Source organism: Phytophthora cinnamomi (assembly GCF_018691715.1).
Source record: "Phytophthora cinnamomi strain GKB4 chromosome Unknown Contig21, whole genome shotgun sequence".
NCBI classification, from domain to species: Eukaryota; Oomycota; class Peronosporomycetes; order Peronosporales; family Peronosporaceae; genus Phytophthora; species Phytophthora cinnamomi.
This window is the reverse complement of record NW_027150954.1, coordinates 1,758,641-1,782,572: the sequence shown is the minus strand read 5'-3', so window position 1 is coordinate 1,782,572 and position 23,932 is coordinate 1,758,641. Positions and strand designations below refer to the sequence as shown.

General features: G+C 53.2%; 1 protein-coding gene across 1 annotated transcript; it reads right to left on the bottom strand.

Moving 5' to 3' along the window:
• Positions 1-1,539: 1,539 nt before the first annotated feature.
• IUM83_03723 (uncharacterized protein) lies at positions 1,540-1,857 on the bottom strand (the record flags this gene model as incomplete). Its single annotated transcript, XM_067927751.1, has 1 exon — positions 1,540-1,857. The coding sequence occupies one exon, from the start codon at positions 1,855-1,857 to the stop codon at positions 1,540-1,542; it is 318 nt and encodes a 105-aa protein (XP_067795196.1).
• Between the last annotated feature and the right edge of the window lie 22,075 nt (positions 1,858-23,932).

Genomic DNA, 23,932 nt, shown 5'->3' with positions numbered 1-23,932 from the left:
CACTTCTTCAGGCTTCGTGTACGGTCTACGTTCCACCGCCGGTGGCTGTCGTGCCAGCCACTCATCATACAGCCGTCGCTCCTTCTTCGACAAAACCTTGTCGATAACCGCTTCATAGGCGAGAACCTGCCAATCTCTGTACTTCGCCGAGTTCAACCGGACGTATCCCTCGGGGGGAAGCACGCCATATGGGGCCCAAGCAATCACTGAGAAGTGGGCAGGGTACCAGATGGCCACTGACCTCACGTTCGTGAGCACCACGCGCACGGCTTTGCCATTCCGGTTGACGATCACAGTGGGGACCCAGTCTCGTGTGCGCCGTACCCACAAGTCATGCGTCGAGTCGTCCGGTTGCTGCTTACGCAACTTGAACTCGGCGGGGAGCCTACTCGGCAAGCTTATAGGCTCCTCAGGCCCGTCTGTGATGCACAGGCTGTCCCGCGGTATTTCCGCTGCATTCTTCGACCGGAGCAACGGAACAGACACCTCGTCGGGCAGTTTGGCCGTCGAGTTAAACAAGTCGAGTCGAATCCCGGCGGGGATCATGAAGTCGGTCCTCAGGATCAGGTCGACTCCTGCATGATGGTTCATAACCCACACATCGAAATTGTAGGCCACTTCCCAGCCGAGTGTTGCATTCACAATCGCTTTGGTCTGAGTCGAGACCTTGTATTCCCTGATGCCTTGTACATCGATCTGCATATCTTGGCTCACGACTCGCTGCTTCAGCCGCAGCTTCCGGGCGAATGCTTCTGTTATGACCATCACATTCGCCCCCGTATCCAGTAGGATCTTCGTTCGCTGGTCGTTCACTGCTCCCATTACGAGCGCTCTCATTCGAACTCGGCGGTCGAACTTCTGGGACGACCACCACCCCAATCTTTCTCCAGGGAGCAACTTCATCACCTTCGTGGTCGTCACCGACTCTCTCATCCGCCGAGTCATCACTGCGCTATTCACTATCGCTCGGCGTTCTTCGTCCGATCCGTCGAGCTCACTGCTACTTCCGTCGTTTTCACTTGCACCATCACCGTCCTCACGTCATTCCTCGGGCCATTTTGCTTCGCCGACAAAGGCAAACACAAAGTTCGCTTCTACTACCGACTCGGCTGACTGTGGTAGCCCGGTGGTGTCCAACCCAGTCAGTGTTGGCGGGCCGCCGAGTTTAAATCGCTCGGCGTATAGAGGTCTTGAAGATCATCCGACACCTTGGACTTGTCGACGTTTGCCTTGACAAACGAAGCTGGCTTCTCGTAACGTTGGAACAGTTCGCATTGCCCTTCATCATGGACTTGCTTGCAGAACTTGCATCGCCGACGGCAGAAGTGGACGGAATGGTTGGCTCAACCACAGGTGGCACAGGGTCGTACGGTGGGCACTCACGGGAGTCACGACGCCCATGATAGTCTCGGCGCTCGACGGGCCGCCCAATTCGCTCAGTTGCCCCGGGCGGAACTCGGCGAACATCACCCCTCGGTGTCTTCGCCGAGTTGTTGCGATCACTAGACCACCGACCACGGTCGCTCACGCTCCCAGCGTCTAGGTAGACTTCTTCCGAGTCGTCCGCCAAGTCCGAGTAGCTATGATAACTGTCTTCGCTGCGGTCAGTCTCGAAATCATACCTAGCCATGCGTTGCCGGTCCGCCACTTGGTACGGATCATCCTCCAGTACCGCAGCCGCTGCAGGTCGGCGGTCCCGGTCATCATCTCGGCGCGATCGTCGATAATCTCGCCGATCATCTCGGCGATCTCCACGTCTGTCATCTCGGCGAACTCCACATCGGTCATCTCGGCGTTCGTCCCGCCGGTCGTCTCGGCGGAGGTCACTCGGCCGAGTCGACTCAGACCGTTTCCCATCTTGACTGTATGCTCCCACGAGCCGGTCCCGCTGCTTCTTCCGCTTTTCCCCAGTATGCGGATAGAGCAAGTCCATGATGTCATCGTCCCCACAATTCAACAAGAAGTGCTCGATGTGATCAGCGGCGTCGGGTCCTTTAGATTCATACTGGATCTCGGCCGACTTCGCATATCCGTTCTAGCGTATCAGGAAGTCGCACACAGGTTCGTTCTCCTTGCGTCTAGCTGGGTAGTAGCGTGTACGCGCTGACTGGTCGAACTGCGAACAGTACTAGTCCAGGAATGCCTCGCTGAGAAGGCTCCACTTCCGCTGAGTCTTCTTCGGCTGCTGGCGGTACCATCCTTTCGCTGCTCGCCCTAGACTCAGCGAGAACGGCTCGCACCAAGCATCTCGGGCCATCCTCGTGCCTTTCATCTCATAGATGAATCGCTTCAACCACTGGAGCGAGTCTTCAGAGCGGTAACGCTTCCCTTCGAACTCGGCGATCTTGTCCAGCGAAGCGTGGGTACGTACTTCCCAGTACTGGGTCCTGTCGCTGCCGGTGTCGTCGAAGCTCAGCCGCTAGATTACCGCCTTCGCCAAGTCTGTCGCCGAGTCGTGGTAGTCTCTATCCTCATCGTCGTCGTCTCCGCCGAGTTCTGTTTCGTCCGCCGCGTCGTAGAACTCGGCGTACCGGCCCCCGCTCGACCTCTCTCTCACAGGGGTCTTCATGTGGGAGTCTTCAAAGTACGGAGTCTCTTCCGTTACCCGGAACACTTCACGCCGACCATTTTTCGTCTCCGGCGTCTTCGGCAACGGAATTCTGCCGGGGTCTTCGTCCAGTTGCTGAGGCTCGGCCGTTCGTTTTGCGATCGAGTGACGAGGTCCCGCCGGGTGTTCGAGCCCGAACACCCATCTCAGTCGCCGTTTCCACCGCATCAGCTCCAGCGAGGCTCGCCTTGGAGTCCATCCGTCCAGCATCAAGCTGCTCGGGCGACTCGTGCACCGATACCCCATCGCCTTCAGCAGCTGCATGGTGGCCTCCGCCAACAGGTTAGCGTCGGTGCTGTTCACTGGCTGGACCAACTCCGGCCCCAGCACAGGCCACTTCTCTTGGGCCATCGCCACCGGCCCAAACATCACCATCCAATCACTCTGCGTCTTCATCTCTTCGCCGAGTAGAGCCAAAACCTTGTTCGCACTCGGCGTATCTGCATTCTTCGTCGCTCGCGGTATTAGGGGCGGACGGTCCCCTGGAGCAACGTCGTCATCATCATCGTCCGCATCATCGCCGAGCTCGGCGGTTAAGTTTCGCTGAACTTGGTGCGGGTTTCCCATGCGCCCAACTTGTAGCGACAACTCCTCGACTTCGTCGAGCAGTTCCGCCGTCGCCTTCACTGCGTTATACTTGGCCTTCATCTCCAACTCTTCCTCAATATCACTTCCATGGTCTCGGGACTCCTAATCGTCGAACGAGACGGAGCGTGTCACTTCCGCAGTCGTGTCCATAATCATCACCGCCGTCGAGTCCGTCGAGTTGGTTAGCTTCGCCGCGTTAGCTCTGGCCGTCGCCAGGCTCGGCGTTACGATTCCCTTGACCATCGTCTCTCTCCTTGCTCTTCTCAAACCTTGGTTAGCAGGTACCTTCGAAACACAATCTCACCCCTGTTTCCGGGTCGCGGCACCAGTTGTGGTGTTGCAGAACACACAATTATCGTCAGATGTGGGTCTCCAGCACAAACCACAACAATCGCCGAGTTAGGTCAGCGCTTGTTGGCCTGCGCAGGGGTTGTCCCCTCGCGGTTCGGCCCAACCGGGACAGCGGGTGTCTTGCCTCTCGCCGACACCTGCCAACCAAGGTCCACTCTTCCGAAGATCCGCCGAGCTAGCGGACTCCGTTCACAAACTCCTGTGCCCTCCACCAAAGGATGGACGGCAGCGCGCTAGCGCTTTTACAGGCCGCCGGGGCAGAAGCAACCCGACTTGAAGAGTAACGGCACCCGGGCTGTCCGGCGTACCGGCTCGCTTAGCGAGACTTTTCCATCGCACTTGTCGAGCACCCAACGCCCAATCCCGGGCCGACCTAATCTCTTGGGGCTGCCAGTCGAGTACCCTACAAGCTATGTCTCTCGGGTACCGACGGTATGCATAATCCGACCCCGTGCAGGGACTTACCGGAAAGTGTGCACGTGTTGTGGGACTAGAAAATTCTGCTCTGTTTGTTCTTAGTCTTTTGGGCGCCCTGAAAGGGCGCCTCCACTATTCCTAAGGTCCTATACAAATATCAAGTGAAATGGAGTGGTTTCGGATCTCGGCCGACCCTTCACCCTCGCTACAACGCCTCTAACTCGGCGGAGCCGGATAAGTTGTCCGGATACGTCGGCGAGCTCGACGGGGAGGTCTCGCCGACTCGGTTGAGCGATGCTGGGCTCGCCGGGCTCACGCTAGATCCTCTTGTGCGCCTTCTGGCCGTGCCCCGCGTCGTCTGGGCAGCCGGCGGCTCTGTTCATCCGAGCTCAGGGCCTGAAAACTGCCTTGAACTCGGCTGAGCGTCCCCTAGCGCTCCCCGCACTCGGCCCGCCGTACGTGCGTCTTCCTCTTGCGTAGCGCCACCCGCCCTTGGTCTCCGGTGCTCTTGATTCCCAGTCAGTCGGCCGCAGTGCGCCGTGAAGCCTGCGAGCTCGGCGAACTGGTACAGTGTACCCATCATAATGAATCCTAGAGCAACACCATGTTGCTCCGTCGGTGATAGCGTACGCAGCATCGTAGCTATCGCCGCTTCTCCAATGACTGTTGACAGTCGTTGGAGGGCTTCCCACTCTGGGTCAGACAGGTGGGGGCACTCAGCGCGTGCAACATGCGTTGCAGGCGTATTGGAGCTATCCATGGGCACCTCCATGCTCGTGTGGTTCTCGGCTCCGCGTTCGTACACCTCGTACGAACGTCAAGCAGTCGGTCGTTGGACGGACTACACAGTGCTACCAGGTGTAGTGGGTCTAACTTGACTCACTACTTTAGATTACACGTCGCGCTACGTGTATGAGGAAGCGTAGGAGTTTATTAATAATTTGAATTAATTATACTTGAGTACACAAGTATAATATAAATCAAATAAAATACCAATTAGCTAGATTAAGGTAAAATGAGAACTGTATTGTTTGTAAATTGATCTTCCTCCTAAATCTGATAAAACTGTTTCTCATCTATGAAAGGGATTGACAGCGGCTGGCTGTCAGGTCCCCGGTAATATGCATGACAATGATTGGTAGAAAGATGCTGCTTTCTACCAATAGGATCTTTGGGTATGTGTGGACCACTCATTGTGGTGGCCCACTTCAATGTATCCATTGGTGTGACTTACACCAAGGTGAGGAAGTATCTAAAACCTTTAACAGATATTTTATCTGTTAAACTCGCACGTGGCTTGTAGCCACTTGTGCGTGTAACCCCGTTACACCTCCGAATTCGATTGCACGAGCAGCAGCTCATCCGCTGCAATCGGCTTCGTGAAGCCTTCCGTTCGGCTGACATTAGGTTCCCGAAGAACATTCCAGAAGCATTTACGACCTCGGCTTCACCCGGCTTCATCGTGAAATATCATCCGGCTTGTCACGACTTGTGGAAAAGCTGCAGTTGACCCTGACGGAAACTATCGGTCTATGGCGGAACGAGTCACCGGAAGATCAGCGTCCAAACAAGGCCATCGACCCAGTGTGGCTCGATATTTTACTGGATGGATATCGTCACCGCCAGTGCGTCGTTGCTGTAGTGAGGTTTGGTGTCTCTCACAACTTCACCGGTCCACGCGTCCCCAACATTGAGTCGACTCGAAACCACGCCAGCGCCCGGGAGTTTGACCGCGCTCTCGTACGAAGCATTGCCGACGGTCAAGCTCAAGGAGCGTATCTAGTTCTCGATATTCCTGTTGGGCAGCCCTTCGTTTTAGCCTCTTTGGCTGTGTCCCCAAGAAAGACGTCAAGCCGACCGAAGCTGCAAGATTAATCCACGACCTATCGTGTCCATAGGACTCTTCGATCAACGATCGCTCGACGCAATCGGAGCTACCCGATCTTGACTATGACTCTGTTCGACGCATTGCGCGACAGATCGAAGCGCTTGCTGAGCGTCATCCGACGCTAAAAGTCAAACTTCTTAAAGAGGATGTCAAGAGCGCACTCCGCTTGATCGCCGTCGCTGCCGGCCTTGCTGCGCATTTTTCCGGATCAACGCGTGATCTTGCTGTAATTGATCTGGCGCTCCCGTTTGGTTGGACCGGTTCGCCGCCATTTTACAGAGCCTTCGGGGAGGGTATTTCGTTCCTAGTGGCGCGAGAGAGCCCAAATTCTCTAGACCCCTCTGATTCCGACAAGGAACCCTTTTTCTCTTTCGTGTGGGTCGATGACCACATTCTTTTAGAGGTGGACAAAAGAAATCGTCTTGTCTTGGCAGAAACTGCTCTCCGACTCAGTATGCTCGCTGTACTCGGCCAAACGTCATAAGCGAGAAGAAGTTTTCTTCGTGGTCTACCAACCTCGACGCGCTCGGTCTATCATAGGATACCCAAGAACGGACCATTTCGATGACTCAAGACAAAGTTCAAAAGGCCTTAACTCGAATTGCGGATGCACTCAAAGCGTACACAGTATCCCGTCATCAATTGGACAAACTACTCGGCTCGTTGCGGTACATGTGTCTATGCTGTCGGTCGGCGCGGGCGTTCATTCAGAGATTACACCAGGCACGCTGCCAAATGTCTCGATTCCAACGCATCCGATTGTCCGTCGAGATCGTCCATGATCTACGCTGGGTTGAGTGGCTTTTACAAAATGGCGCGGCTAACAAAGTATCAACCAGCATCGTGGCCGACACACTGGAGCCTTCCGTGTATTTGTGTATGGACGCCCGTGATGATGGACTCTGCGTCCTATACCCTGCCGCCCGCGAATACATTCGCCTCCACTTTGACACGGAAGCGCTTCAAGCGATTAAATCCGCGCAGTCCGCCGAATCGGCGTGATTCAGCATAAACGTTCGCGAGGCATTAAGTGCAGTCCTCGCAACACTCGTCTGGTGTCCGCGGTGGTCACAAATGCGATCGAACAATCAGCCAGTTCACGTTCACTGCTGGATCGATAATAAATCCGCTGTGACCTGGTTGGGCAAACAGCAATTTCGTAACCCCAGTGGTCAAGAGCTTAATCGCGTGTTGGCGAGCGCACAACTTCAATTTGGGCTGCACGTCTCGACCGAGCACCTGCGAGGCACTTCAAATTTCTTGGCGGACTTGGGCTCTAGAGCATGGACTGGACACATGCTGGAAACCTGGACTAACCGTGTGTATTCGTGGTGCTCCCAGGACATTCCCACCGAATACCGAAAGATCTACAAGACAAACTTGTCCACTTGCAATGACACTCGCTATCGGACACTTCCCGCAAGTGCTATCTCCACACGTGGAACCAGTGGCGCCAATTCTGCAACCGGCGTGGAACTCCTGCTGGCTACCACCAAACGACCAGGACCAACAATCCTTACTGCTAATTGCTTTCGCGGTTGAAAGCTGGAACATGCCGGACAACATGGCCCCCTACCGTGTTGAGACCGTACGGGCTAAGGTCAGCCACGTTAGATGGTGTCATTAAGCTTGTGCCGGCTTCAGACCATGCAACCAGCCCCAACACGAGCTTGTTTTCCGAGGTATCCGACGACTCAGTCCACCCCGACGACAACGGGCAGCCGTCACCATTCCCATGCTCCAAGCAATCGCGAAGGCAGCAGATTTCACAGTTACCCAACACCGAGTCCTTTGTGGGGCTGCGGTGCACGGCTTCTTCTTCTGTTCAAGGGGGGGGTTGAGTACCTAACGTCCCGAGGAAGATTCCACGATGACTGCCTGCAAGTCAGAGACGTCGTAGTGCTCGCCAGTGCTGGCTCGCCTGCAAGCAGCTTCAAGAACGCGTCGTCCGTTGAAATCACGCTCCGAGGAAGCAAGACTGACCAAGCTGGACAATCGTCAAAACACGTCCTCCTAAGGAGCGATCTAGCGCCCGTTTGTCCGGTTTTCGCGGCACTACTACTCAAGCGCAACGCAGAAGTGCTACGGCTGCCACCAACTCATCCGGTGTGTTCAACCAACTATGGGAAAGTTTTATCGTCAGAAAATATGACTCGAGTCTTACGAGGTGCAGCAACACAATGCGGAGAGGAGTCAAGCAGAATATCAACGCATTCGCTACGGACGGGAGGAGCCACGACGATGCATTCAGCTGGATTCGACGCAATAGGAATGCATGGCAAATGGGTCTCCGATGCGTATCAAGTTTACATCCGACAAGCTCCAGTTTCTCGACTTCAACTAGCCAAACGTGCTCTCGCGAACAACCATCATGCGCCCGACAATTCTATGGGGCAACATGAGCACTAATGCTCACGTGGTCGGGTCAATAAATGATTCGCGATTTGCACCCCACGCTACATTACGACGTGTTGAAGGTGAGTTAGGTTTTCTAGTAAAACGATGTGTTATTTTTATTTTGTTGCGTTTTCTCTGGAATTTGTGTGGCAAAACGTATTGTCCAGTGAATTCTAGTGGTTGTTCCTTCGCAGGAAGTTCGACAGTAATCGAACGATGGATTGGCGTTAGGAATTGAGAGTGAACACGTGCCAGTGGGTCCAGAGGTTACCGTGGTGGTTTGCGGTGCGCTACAGCACATGTGCCAGTCGTGGCCAAGTATCTCAACTATTCACCTATCCCACGTTCCTCACTTGGACTTTAGACCCTAGTCCAAGTGAAACCGTACTGAGATTAAGTTGGGTAGGGTTAGTAGAATGCGACGTTCTGGTCGAAGTAGAGTAGACGCATTCCGGAGTTCGTTCTCAAACGCTAACGTGGTCAGAACTCGTTTTGGGGATGTAAGAGTAGTTCGCACACTGCGACCCAGTGAGAGCCTCGTACTGGTCCCGCAAGCCACATATAACTGAGCTCCGTCACACAGGTTGACTTTGTCTGCCTCCGCGCAGCAAGAGGCAGTGTGAGTTTGCATCACTGGGGCTTCTCTCCCAGCGAAATGCATCGGGGTAAAATTAATATATGACCTCATCAAAACTAGTTCTGAGTTAGAACGCCATACAGAACGGGTCGAAAACTGACTCGTTCTGAGGTTCTGAGTGCCGTATGCGACTTTAGCCAATGAAAACGCAAGTTCGTTCGGGACGAGTTTCAATACTTTTACTTAGACCAGTGACCAATCTATAATTACCACGTGGTTTGCTCGCCAAATTTTAAACAGGTATAGCTCACCCTTATTAGGGAGGGTGCTCGCAAGCACTTTTTTGTCTGTGCTCGTTCACGCGAGAAGTGCTGACAAGCTCTTTTTTTTTGTCTGTGCTTGTCCACGCGAGCAGTGCTCACGCTCAGCTCGTGAAATGCGTGTCGAAAACGTTGCGCCTACTTTGTCATATGTCGTTCATTTCGGTCACTGACTCGATCACGGGCGGAAAAGCTGCCGGTTATCCGACTACTGTAGCTCTGTGTAAAGACGCCCTGTCTATTATGCGACGTCCCGTAAGCGACGAGTCACACATATTCGGCAAATTTACAAGTCATTCCACAACTTCCCGCCTTCCTCCGCATCTCCCACTGCAATGCACTCCTGCGTGCTCGTCCCGCCCAACACTCGAACATTGAGTGACAAGCTGATATGTGACGTTAAGCAGCGGACCGAAGCACCTCGTGCCAACTCCGTGACAAAACTCGTGAGTGCTGGGCGAACCGAAGCCAGCATCAAAACCAGGCCGTGTCTGCAGCAGCTAAGGCACCATCCGCATCATCACACAGTCCGAACAGATGCATCCCACGTTCGAGTTGAAGCGTCAACGGCTACGCTTGAATTGTCTCCAGAGAAAGAGCTCGTTACTCTCAACGATATATCATCGTCCCGTAGCCTCCCGATGTGCCATCCGTCCGACATGAATACGGTAAACGAGATCATGGCTACAATCCAGGCAGCGAATCATCCGATTGACGCCGATCTACAAAATGTCATCATCGCTGAAGCTCTGAAAAGGAAGATCCGTCATCGAGAACGCTGTCGCGTGAACCAGGCTCGCTACAGAGCGAAACAGGTCCAAGTCGTAGCCGATACACAAAATGCAATTGTTCACCTGCGGAAGGAGATCGAAGATCTCAAATCAAGATGCCAGATTTCATTCCAGATCCCAACATTCCAAACCCCATGGGCTGTTGCTGCTGACTACTTTCGCCACTTCAACAATTTCGTAGCTTATCCTGGGACTCAACACGACGCAGCGTCCAAATTCTTGCGCAGAATAATAGCCCCAGATACGGTAGATGACGTTTTCTCCGGCGTGGACACGCAGATAGAAAATTGGAGGCGCTTTGCACTTTTCTGTGGCGACACGCGCTTGGAGCTTCGAGGGATGGAGATGTCAACCGAACACGATTTGGTCGCCAACACGTCGGCCAATATTACTGTCAGCTGGAACACTCTCCGATACGCGTTTCCGCACATGAACTCTGATGGGAAAGGTGGCGCTCAGGGAGGAGATTGGTCGCTCATTGCCACCAGAATCCTGGGTCAAACTCTTGTCGTGCGCGGGACGGTGATGTTCGGTTGGGACGACATCAGCGACAAAGTGGTGAGATTTCAGGCGCAAGCGGATTTGTTGACCCCAGTCCTCAACGTGCTGGGCAGTTTAGCTGATGTATCGCTCTTCTTCAGCGAGGCTCTCATCACCCCGGACGGTAACTTCATTTGATGAAATCAATGAATATTTGCTCGTTTCTCCTTGATTCCGATCGTATTTTCTTCGATTACAAAGCATAGGCCTGACGTGCAAATTCCAGCAAACAACAAGAACGAAGCACGCGAATAGCTATGACAAATAACGGGGTAGTTCCACCCACTACACTATTTTGTTTTCAGACGATCGCATGCGACTTAGGCGCGCCAGTCGCCTATGACTTCCTCGACTGCAAACGACACATACACATGCCTACCTCGCGCTGCCAGATGACGTATTCGCCGTTGCGACATATATCACCGCCACAACCGCCTATAGTTTCAGGGGTCGTATATCGAAGCGAGTAAGTGCTCCCCTGCTTCGGTTGAACAATTCGGCGACGTCCACCAAATCCACATTGAATAGTAGCGAGCTACCGCGTCATCTCTGTAAGAAAAATGATGTTGTCGGCCCAGATATGGCGTGCTTGATGATCGAACGAGAAAACTGTTTGAATGACGCTATTTAAAGTGAAAAGTTGGATTTACTCGTGGAATCAATGAGCGAACTACACTTTGAAACGAAAAGCTTGCTGTCGTATCGCATCCAGCCTGTCGGTCAACATTTAGATACAAAAGGCGTGGGCCAAAGACCTACCCATGAACAGAGGGAATTTTGTGTTGCTCGACAAATGCTTCCCACGTGCAACCTTAGACACGTTTTGAATGCAAAAACGCACGCAATTGAAATCTTCACTCGAAGCAGCGAGATCTGTCGCGAGGGCTGTGCAGCTCTCGATTCGATTGGCTTGCAACCACTGCATTATTTCGAAGGTTTTGGCATAGTCAATAGCGGCAGTAGTGCAGCCTTCTGCGCGGTTCGTGCAAAGACAGTTGATAACGCCAACCTGCCGTTGCGAGCAGCACAATCCATCGCGGCGGTCGTGCAGCCCTCCCGGCGATTTGTATGGGGCCACTTGACAGCCATACTTGACAGCCATAACTTGCAGGGCTGTCCATAGCTATTGTAGTGCGACAAGCCTTTGCTCGCCCGTGAAGCCACTTGACGACAGATAGATACCCACTTCGTGCTGCTTCATCTAGTGCTTTCGTCATGCACTCTTCAGATCGATTTTGATGCAACCACGCGAGAATTTTCAGGTGGCCACCACTCGCAGCATAATCCATGGTCCTGTTGTACATCTTTCCGATCGATGGCGATGCAGGTGCTTCACAACGACTTAATGGCTCATTCTCACTGAGTCGTTCACTGCTACGGCAGTGTTCTCTTCCGATCGATGAGTGCAGGGTCATCTAATGATTTCCATGTGTCCATTACCCACTGCGAAGTCTATAGAACTAGTTGCACAGCCTTCCGTGCGATTGGAGTGAAGCCACTGTACCCCTTCAATATGTTCAGAGCTGTGGTTTGATCCATCCATAGCTTCAGTTGTGCATGTCAGACGCATTCCACGCAAACTTCATGTTCTTTTCATCGGACGACTGGTGCTTGCGTTACTTGACACCAATATTTCGTGCAAATCCTTGACCAGCCAAAGGTGTCTCCGGTACGTCGTTGTGTCCAGGCTACATTTCTTTTTGTCCTGTTCTTCTGCGAGTGCCAATCCTGTAACGCACTGCGTTATATATTACTGGTTTCGTAATTTATTACGGAGCACGTAATTTATATTTGTTGCGGTACGTATTACGGGACGGCTTACGGGACGGCTTACGGGACGAAGTTTACGGGGCGACCCGTCAACTAACAATTGTATTCAACAAGGAGTGACCATGAAATGAGTAGCTAGTCTAGAGTACAGGAGAGTACGGACATTAACCCTTTCAACCCCGTATTCTGTATTGTACAGAATAAGTAAAATTCCATTCTCTGTCTTGAGTAATGCTTGGTGAGCTTTGCATCAAGTCATACTAACCGCATATAAGAACTTGTACGGCAAACCAAACTGCGGTTAGGTGCTCCCAGACAACAACAAAAAACATATATAAAAGCCTCGAGGTATTTAGGAAGTGCGCCGCCGCCACTAACAGCATGAGGCGAGCGCCACAGGCAGCAGCCGCGGCGCGATCCGCGGAGGAGACAACACCGACAGCGGAGTGTCCGGCAGCGGCTTCCCCGGAGGAGACAGCCGCGAGACCAGCCGCAGGAGCGCCACAGGTGAGGGTATCAACAGAGGAGACAGCGCCGACGGAAGTGTCGACAGCAGCAGCAGCGTCGCTAGCGGCGTGGGCGCCGCGAGTGAGGGCTGCGACGGAAGAGCCGGCGCCGGTTGCAGCAGGACCAGCTGGAACAGCGTCGCCTGCGACTGAGACGTCACAGGCAATGGTGGCAACGCTGTCAGCTGCAGCGCGGCCGGCAGCAGCAGCGTCGCTCGCGACTTTGGCGTCGCACGCAAGAGTGGCGACGAAGGAGATGGCGTCGACTGCAGCAGGACCGGCTGGGGCAGCGTCGCCAGCGGCTTCGGCGCAGCAGTTGATCGCGGTAACGGAGGAGACAGCGCGCAGCAAGTGGCACTGACGTCACTTATGAAGACGCTGACCGATCAAACCAGTGCGATAGCAGCTGACCGAGAGGCAGAAACAGCAGCCGCTCCACCAACGAGAATGGCAAAATCATCGAGAATGGTAAAACGAAGAAAGGGGGTGTCGGCGGCGACAACTGCGCCTCTGTCAGTGGTGACACGAACGAGAAAACGCAGTGGTGAGGCGCGCAATGAGACGACACGGGCGGGGAAGACTGTGTGCAGACTAAAGACGGTGACGGTTGCAGCCGCATCTTCACCAGTTATAACGCGAGCGAGGAAGGCTACGACTAGGGAGTCATCGACAGGCGCAAGCGCATCAGCACCAGCTATGACGAGAGCAAGGAAACCCGCACGCAGAAAGAAGGCGTCTTCAGTGTCAGACGTACCGACACGGGCAAGGCAGACAACACGCAAAAGGAAGACGGCTTCGGAATCACTCCTTGTTGCAGATTCCGAAGAACAGCATGGATCAAACCAATCAATATGCAATGATGAGCTGGCCCCGTACGACCAATATAGTTTCATGGACACGATGCGTGCTGTGCCGATGTTGCATCCAGTGTCGGACGATGATATCAATCTAAGTGCTGAGGCCATCGATGTGGGCTATGGCTCAGAAGAGCAGCCAGGTAGTGATTCAGATGCCGAGACGGGAGAGTGGAGATATGTTGACGACGTTGACTCGACGGACAGCGAGGAAGATGATGAGAGTATAAGCGCTTTTGTCCCAGACGAAGACCTAAGAGCTATCGCCGATTCAGGGTGGGAGCTGTACGACTCGGAGCACTCAGGTATGTTTGTTGCAACATTCTCAGTTGAGACGTTTGGTGAACTCACTATTTTATATATATATATATATAACAGGGCAATTAGCAGTAGATGCTGCTGACGATTTTTACAGTGGGCCCTGGGACCCAACACACCCTGCAGTCGCCTTTGCAGACTCACCATTCGGGTTATTTGTCTACTTTTTCCCCAAGCAAATGTGGTTATTGGTGGCTGATGAATCCAACCGATACCGTATGCAGAGTATTCCAGCTATGGCAGAGGAAAAACGAAGACGTATGATGTGTGCGCAACAAAAAGATCCTAGTATTGCCGTTCAGACTTTGGAGATCATAACAGCTAAGCTGATGTGTCGCAAGCGCTTCCAGCCTCATGAGTTTTGCCGTCTGATTGGTTTACTAATTAGTCGCACACTTTGCCCGATGCGCGATGGGGTCGCAAATCATTGGTCATCCAACGAAGATGGCGCCGCGTGGCACCTGGGGCCGTTATATGAAGCGCGCCCGGTACGAAGAGATCACACGCTTCATTCATTTCAACAACAACGAGAGCCTTAATGCGCTGCACGAAAAGGCATGGAAAATCCGCCCCATTTTGCAGACTGTCGAGACAACGTTTCGCCGAGGATACCGTTTAGGTAAAGGTATTTCCTTTGACGAGGGCATGATGCCGAACAAGAGCCGCTTCAACCCGCTAAGAGTGTACAACAAAGAGAAACCCAACAAATGGGGGACAAAATTCTATATGGCGTGCTGTTCGCAGACAGCGTATTGCGCTCGGTAAGATATGATTATTTATATCTATATTCCACTACATTTTTGTCTGATGAAACTTTGTGTTGTCATGCAGGGTCGAAGTGTATTGCGGAAAAGAAAAGGTTGCCATGAAAAACGTTGGACCTGTTGCTGTGGTGCGGAATATTACGAAGGTCCTACGAGGGCAGCCACCCAAACGTTTGATTGTCACGGACAACTTTTATTCCTCTATTGCTCTCTCGTTGAAGTTGTTGTCCTTGGGCTATTATCACGTTGGAACAGTTCGAACGAACCGTTTTGGCTGGTGCAAATCTATTCAATATACGCAGAAAAAACGCCCCAAGACTATCCCGCGGGGCACATACCGAATCGCCCAAGCCAAGGAGCACCCAGAACTTATTGCGTTATCCTTGATGGACTCAAGACCAGTAAATATGCTGGCCACAGGTTGCAGCACGGTGCCGACTACAGTATTACGAACGGAAAAAGATGGGAGCAGGTTTGCCGTGCGATGCCCCTCTATCGTTCCTGAGTATCTCCGTGGGATGGGAGGGGTAGATGTACACGACCAGATCCGTCTCCAGCGATATTCGATCCAGAAGACTGTGGCGATGCGAAAGTATTACAAGCAACTTTTTCTTGGTTTGGTCGATATGGCAATTACGAATGGATTTATTGTTCATAAATTTGTTCAGCGACAGCGAGGAGAGAAAATTACAACCCATGCAAATTATATGAGGCTGCTTCATAAAGAACTTCTTGCGTTAGACCCTGCGGATTTCGAGTCAAGCATGCTCGGCGAGAATTTGCTTAGCCAGCCGTTGAGATCAGAATCACACATGATGACTCAAGTGACGGAGCGCTACCGAGTGAAAAACAAAACTAAAAAAAAAACGGCGTCAATATTCCTGCAAAGTGTGTTCTGCCATGAGCACAGGAATGAGTTCGGAAACGACGTACGTGTGCATGGCTTGCGATGTTGCATTCGGTGGACGTGTTGCACTGTGCAATCTAGTTCGCCGTGTTGAAGACGGAAACAGTCTAACATGCTTTCAAATATGGCATAATTCGTGGAAAAATGGTACGCAAATTCCAAGTCAATATAAAAAAATCGATTCAGACGGGATAAATGAAAGCATAGCCAAGTCGATTCATCCAGTGACAGCGACACCATGGGCTCGAGCACGTAGTTGATTGATGTATCCGCAATAGCACCAATGCTGCTGCGGGCGCTGATACATTGTACAAAACCGGCAATGACAGCATGGGCACGGACGAGGCAACGTTCATCAGGGTTTTGTGCTGAGTCCGGCGAAGACCATGCGCAACATCAACAGTGCGACGCTGAAGAGCGTCGGCCGTGGCAGGTTGGTCGTGAGCGCTGGCCAGACGAGTGATGTGTCGAGCGCGGACGGCAACGTGGACGCATCGAGAACTGTGTCGAACGCGGGCAACAATGTGGATGTGCCGAGCGACCCTTATACGAGCGGGAACGTGCTGGAGCGCGATGCGAACGGCGTGGGCGTCACGTCGGGCTGATTATATTGACGACCGCTCGTCGCTGGTGGGCACAAACATCGTCGAGAGCACTGGCAGCAGCAATGGCGGCAGCGTCGGGACCGCGGCGCTGAATGTGGGCATGGACAACAGTAGTGCTGTCGGGTCCATCTCGCTGAGGTTGGGCGAGACTCAAATAGCCTGCGCGACGACCGGAACTGTATGCGGTTTGATCTCGCTGAGCAGTGGCAACGGTGTGTAGGCCGGCCGTCGATCTCACTGTAGATCGGCGTGAGTGTATCTACGTCGGGCGGGGACACTTCGTTGACGACGCTGCAAGCACAAGCGGTGCGAATCGCGTGGGAGACAGAGTATCGGTGTGTCGATCTCTTTTTCGGTAGGCGCAGGAGACATGACGTCGGGCGGTAACGTCGTGCTGTCGGCAGCCGACTCCCGTTGACTTCACCGGCGTCGAGAAGGAGCTTCATCAGCGTTGTGAACGTGCGCAGCAGCGAGCTTTAGCAGGTCGATTGCTGTACCGGTGGGTCTGTGGGTCGGTCCGGCGGTCTGCGCTTTAGCAGCGGCAGCGCGGCTGCGGGTGCTTCATGTAACTTGTTGTTGAGCAGTAGAGCAGAGGTGCCAGCGGCGGGTCCGTGGTGATGGGTCTGGGGAGCGGCGACACGGGGACAATTTGTCGATCGCGGCCGCTCGCAGCTATGCCACAAAAGGACTTGCCGGCGGCCCTATCGAGCTGGTCGGTGGTATGGGCTGGGAGACCAGCCAGTCTATTAGCGTGGGCAGCGGAGTAGGTGGTGATATTGTGGCGTTGACAAGCGGCGACCTGTCGCTGTGGAGTGCGGCGTATCACACGAGTGGGTCTCTGTCGCTACGAACATGTATGGGGTGGTGGGGCGGTATTGCCGCCTGATTGTGAAGACGCGCGCCGTGTACGTGCGCATGTACCGGCAAGAGCGGCAGACACGCATCGAGAAGGTGGCGAGTAGTGAATACTGCCAACTGCGCGTGAGCGAAGCATCAGCGAGGCGATGACATTCTCTGTTGGCATTGATGCTACTGCGCATGATAGCCAGCGTATTTGCACGGGTGCGTCGACAGAGGAGGCCTCTTTGACGGCACTGTTGCTGTGCTATCTGGTGGTGCTACCGCATCCTGTATAAGCAGATCTTGACGGTGTTCGTGTATGGGCGACTAACAGCGTGATGCCGAAGATACCGGCGAGCCTGCTCGACAATGGGGAGGTGCGAATTCCGCATAGGTCTGAGAATGATGGAGGAGTGGGTCTATTGGTCATGATGGCTGTCTCGAAAGCAAAGATCACTTTGCTGAAGAAGTCGTTCTGGGAGAAGTACGGTGACTACCTCGTGAAATCCTTGAAAGCTAATCTTAGCGCTTACCTCGAGAAGGTGGTCGTGATCACCATGTGTGGTAATGTGGCAGAGGTCGACACGTCTATCCACACTAGCTCGGAGGTTGCTGCAGATGCTGATAAAATGTACAAGGCCAGCGAAGGCATCCAGAGGGTGGTGAGTGGTGAATACTGCCAGCTGCTTGTGGCGATTCTCGACGCGGCTGACGCGGAGCTCAGAGCGACATGAGAATCGCCATCGATGTCGTTGTCTGGATGCGACTGCGTCGGAGAGTGTAGCTATGCGCAGCTCGATCTCGAGAGTGGATATCGGTAAGAGGATGCGGGCTCGAGTACGCACGCAAGTTCGACGGAGGGTTCGTCTAGCTGTTCAGTGTTGGCGACGTTTGCTGCAAGCAGCAGCGAAGGATACGCGTCTGCCTGCGAGGCTATCGGTGCTGTTGCGTTGAGTAGCCTGTACGAGCGATGTATGCACGAGGGTCAGCATCAGCGAGAGGGGACGACGACATCAATTGTGGCACATGTATTAGTTAGTTAGGCTGTCGAATCGTGCAGCTTTCACTTAGGGCCAAGGTCTTTTACATTGCTAAGCGAAACCTTTGAGTTCGAATGAAGGTCTGCATTTGCGAGTGAAGTTGGTTGTACAGCGCCGCTAAGTGCAAGTTTGCATTGGTCTCGTCGACGAGTTCCGTCACGATTGCGGCGACGTCTTGGAGAGGGAACGCTTCGTTTTCCTCCCATCTAGATCGGCAGCATCGAAAGATGATGTTTGGCGCTTGCGCTTCCTGCTCTAAGCACAGAAAGTTGTTAGAACATATTTTACCATGAGTAATACAGTAAATATACGCACGGGGTTTGCCTCTAAATATGCGTCAATTCTCGCGCGGAGGCGGGCGTTAGCCTCACGCTGGAAATTCTGACGCAAGTCGATGGGATTTCCAGTCTCGGTGAAATCGAAGAGCGTGCCAGGAGCACGCTCCACCTGACGAGACAAGTAGCTCTCTTGCCCGACAATAAACCGGATCTCGTGAGCTCCATTTTCGCGCTGCGGGCGAATGGTCATGGCGAAGCCGTGCACCTTGTCGCCTTCGCGGCCGTGGTCACACGGTTTTCTCTGGAGCGTAGCTCCCCAGCAAGCCTGCGATGCATGTTAAGCAGCTCGGTCATGCGTGTGTCAAGATTCTGGATCAGAGCCATCTTCTCCTGGTGGTGCGTTGCAATCAAATCGGCAATCTGCTCGTCCTTGCGCTCGATAATCCTTGTGAGTCGCGTGGCCTCGCGGCGAGCGTCACGCAGCTGGCGACGGAGGTCACGATTCTCAGCTTGCAAAACATCTACGATACTCATTATCGGTAAGGGGGGGGGGCAGGAAGGGAAGAAGCTGGAAACGGGATAGGTTGGTCTTGGCAGCACAAGCGAGAGTGAGAATCTGTGGCTGGTGGAAGGATGAAGCCGAGAAAGGAGTCAGTTTTATCGTTTCTGAGAGGAATCGGATTGTTAGAGTTTTCTAAGTGCGTCCAGGATTTGATATAACCAATAAAATCGCCCAAAAATGAACAGCTGTTATTGCTTTAGCGAATCTCCTTTAGCTAGTTTTCGCGTTTTTATGATGGGTTTGCTGTGAATAATCGCACAGAATAGACGGTATACTAGACATGAATGATATCCTATTCTGTATGATACAGAATAAATAACGGGGTTGAAAGGGTTAAGTTACAATATCACTTTTCTTTTGGCCTCCTACGAGCCCAAGCTTCGACTACATCACATAGTATCACTTGAAGAGTGCAAGCATCGACTTGTCCGTTCCCGACCATCGCGCCGAGAAAGTTTTGAAGATTTGCGCCACCGTGATGGAACAGACCACAACACCGCAATCGTTTGGAGACGTGCTGCAGCTTCTCGCCCGCCAACAAGCTGATTTTCAAGCCATGATGCAGCGACAATTCGCTGCTAGTGAAGCCCGCATCGACGCGCTCACCGCAAGGCCAACAGGGCACCGCAAGCATCAACCTCCAACCTACCAAGGGAAGTCCGGCGAAGATCTCGAGCTGTGGTTTGTCGCTGTGGAGCAATTCTACGCGGATTATTATCCGCAGATGATGGAAGAGTCTTCGCAACTTGGACTATAGTGTCATGTCACCTCGTAGTCACCCCCATGAACTGGTACCGACAGTTCTCGCTGGAGTGCGACAGATCCGGCCGCGTGAAGACTTGGGCGGTTTTCAAGGAGGTCATGCGGCATCGGTTCTTTCCGCCCGACAGCGAGTATCGCTTGCTCGAACGGCTGTGCGCGCTGAGCCAAACATCGTCACTGCACGAATACGTGGCAGATTTTCAAAATTTGCTCATCCAATGCACGGTGCCCATCAGCCAGATGGAGCTTCGTTTCTACTTCCAGCAGGGGTTAAAGCCGGCGGCCGCAAATCATGTGCGCGAGCATCACCCGGCGACACTGGATGAGACTATCCAACGTGCGATGAGATTTGATCACGTTGGTAAACGTGCTCTCATGATGGACAACGACTGGCAAACTACGGCTACTTGCCACCGCTGCAAGAAAGTGGACCACATCGCACCGAACTGTCCTGCGAAATAAGTTCACCACTTTTCAAAACGGGGTCGTGTAACGCACTGCGTTATATATTACTGATTTCGTAATTTATTACGGAGCACGTAATTTACATTTGTTGCGGTACGTATTACGGGACAGCTTACGGGACAGCTTACGGGACGGCTTACGGGACGGCTTACGGGACGAAGTTTACGGGGCGACCCGTCAACTAACAATTGTATTCAACAAGGAGTGACCATGAAGTGAGTAGCTAGTCTAGAGTACAGGAGAGTACGGACTTTAAGTTACAATATCACTCTTCTTTTTGCCTCCTACGAGCCCAAGCTTCGACTTCATCACAAATCCCGCATGGATTGGTACTCGTCGGGTGCCGTCGAAATCCCCATAAGGAGGCGCTTGATCTGGAACGTGCCAAACAGAAGGCAGACTGGCATGATATCTCATCTGATCACCATATAGTCGTTTAAATTTGACAAAATTTTAAAGACGTGAACAATGACCGAGTAGCGCTTTAACTGCGACATACGGAACCGAACGATTATGCTTCCTTGACGAGATGTGTTCCTTTCTGCCAACGTGAACGAGCGAGACCCTCGGCATTTCCAACGCTTATCCTTTGGACTGCAATTCTTGCATGAAGTCACTGCGGATGATACGGCGAGAGCATCCACTGTCGAGCAGGGCGTGATATTGTTTCTTGCCGTGTTCCAACTTGATCATAATGCGCATCGGCGATGAGTTTGGTGGAGTGCGGAGTCCCACGAACATGTACTCCTCATCACTGGAGCTGTGCGCACGCTGCGCTACATCCATTTGCTGACTGTGGGCAGTCTCACCGAGTTGTCGAGCGCTACTACGGCGCTGATGATCGGCCTGTAGATGTTCCTCGCGTTGGCGGTTTTGTTGGAGAGCACGACAGTCTTGAGTGTTGTGTGTGGTTGGCCTATGAATAGTACAGTAATTGTTGTTGGACGAAGTATTTCCATTGTCATCGGCGTTGACTCTTCCTCAATTGCCACCGCGGGGTTGCTGACGATTGTTGTTGTTCTGCAGGCTATTGTTGTGATGATTGCAGCTGTTGTGACGCCCGTTGTTGCGCGAGTTGCTGCGGCTGTTGCTGTTCCGACATTCCTCACCACGCGTGGGTGAAGACGCTGCTTGCCTTGCTCAATACGCTCGAAGATTGGGACGAGAGCAGCAAACGTCGAGTAACTTTGTAGTGGGTCTAACTTGACTCACTACTTTAGCTTACACGTTGCGCAACGTGTATGAGGAAGCGTAAGTGCTTAGTAATTACTTCGGTTAATTATATTTGAATACACAAATATAAGTTAAATAAGAAGGGATTCCAAGTGACTTAGATTAGGTGAAATGAGAACTGTATTGCTTGTAAATTGATCTTCCTCTGAAATCTGCTAAAAACTGTTTATCATCTATGAAAGGGTTGACAGCGGCTGGCTGTCAGAGCCCCACTAATATGCATGACTCTGATTGGTAGAAAGATGCTGCTTTCTACCAATAGGATCTTTTGGGTATGTGTGGACCACTCATCGTGGCGGTCCACTTCAATGTATCCATTGGTGTGTCTTACACCAAGGTGAGGAAGTATCCAAAACTTTTAACAGATAACCTATCTGTTAAATTCACAAGTGGCTTGCAGCCACTTGTGCGTGTAACACCGTTACACCATCCCCCCCTTAAGGTTAGACGCGCGGGGTCTCCGCACGTCAATCTTCGAAATTGACCATTCGTCAATTCTCCGCGTTTGGAGAAGAAATCCGCGCTCATTCAACGATGAGCGCGCCTCAGAAGAAGTCCACAAAGTCGGTGGTGAGTCATCTCTCCATCGACGACTACTTCGAACGCCAGAAGGCGAAGTACGGTGACGTCGTCGACTTCGACGACGACGATAAAGATATGGAGGGCGAGGAGGACTCGCCCTCAAAGCACAAAGACTCAGTGTCGAGCGAATCGCTCGACCCTCACGCCATGAACGTTCGTCCCCGTGAAGGGGACGAATCGGACGCTTCGAGCTCGAAGCGTTCGCGAACTGAGAGCGATACCCCACTCGCTTCTGCTGGGGCTCTCAGTACTCCGCGCGCTGCTGCTGCAGCGCGTGATTTCAAAGCTCAAGGCTCTCCGATCCATGGATGCCGTCCGCGTCCGAGATCGCGGACCGGTATGGGAACTCGGTACCTCCGAATGAGGTGCCGCTGTACGTATGCAGCGCCATCAAAGATGACGCTGCGGCTGCCGAGCTGCACTTTGATGCGGAAACGCATCAAAGGCGCGATTACTACATCGGACTCTTTCATGAGCTCCGATGGTTTCAAAGCAAGAAGACCTCTTCTCGCAGCAAAGTGCCCGAATGGCAGGCACTTTGTCAAAGTTGGAACGCCTTTGTTGAAAACTTCAACAAGAGGCCGAGTGCTTACCGTGATCGGATTAAGCAAGCGCGTGATCGCTTCGGGACGTACTCGAAGCGTGGAAAGCTGGAGCAACTTCATGTTGCTGCTGAGGAGGCTAATGTGCCGTGCGCTGTGTCCGAGGGCTTTCAGTGCACGAAGTGCTTCCCAGGTGCGGTCCGCTTGAGCGACCGCGACCTGAACGGGTACACGTCGTTCCGTGTGCCCGAGAGTCTCAAAGAGCTCCGTGCTAAGTTCTTAGCACGTGAGGGTTCGGGCGCTAGCGATGATCGCAGCGCTCGTGTAACTTCCGCTGTGCCAGCGCGTACTGCTCTTCGTACGCCCTCACCATTTCCGGAACGTCCTCCAGCAAGACGTTCCGCGGCTCCCATGTATCTCGATGGGGAGGAAATCCTCTCCAACGAATACGAAAACGAGCCCCTTGAGGGTTCGTTTTCGGGATACTATGGTCAACAATCCGCTCAACAATCCAGCGGGTTGAGCCGCGGGCGTCACGGATCGGCGGTGGCGGGGGTGGGAACACGCCCCGGGTATGATCAGCCCCGAGCTGATCAGTATGCGCCTCTCCACGACCGGGTGACCGCCGTGGAGCGTCTGCAGGGCGCTGAGTTCGCCGCCCTGAAACAGGAGCTGGCGAACCAGAAGGCCCAAGTCGCGGCGGTCTCGCAGACCGCCTCGAACATCCAGGTCGAGCTGGGGACCCAGATGAAGGGGTTGCTCCAGCGCGTCCGCGCGCTGGAGGAGAGGCTGCTCGTCGCCGAGGCCAAGTCCTCCGCTTCTGCCTCGGCTGCTGCCGAGGCTTCGGGTCAGCCGAGCTAGATGGCTCGTGCTGCAGGTATGGCTTCAGCCGTCCGACGTAAAAGGTCGGATGGAGGCGCATGCTAGACGGTATGTCTAGCGTGTGTGCGTTGCCGTGCCGTGCCAACACAGTGAACGGCCCGATGAAGCGCGGAGCAAGCTTGCTTCCCCCGAAATCCGAAACTGCATGTCTAGGCAGGTTTTGTGCAGCTAACCAAACTAACGAACCAACTTTAAATTCATTTGTGTTGCCTCTGCCCGCATTGTCTGCGTTCAGCTTCTGTTGATCAACAGAAGCTGCTATTGTGTCTTGGACAAACCGAATTACGGCTTGTCTTTTGGTGATGAAACTGATTGCATCCGAGCTGAAGTCATTCAGCTCGCTCTCCGCTAGAGGCCCGGCCTCTGCGTGGTTCTTTGCGGTGTCCGCGCCATGCGCAGACCCGTGGTCGTTGGCCTTGTTGGTGGAGGAGTCTGCGCCCTGCGCAGACTCGTTTGGTTTGTCCATTGTTGCAGCTGACACTGTGCAAGTGTCAGCGGTTTTCTGCGGCTGCTGTATTGCAGTCGTAGATCCTCCCCCACTTAAA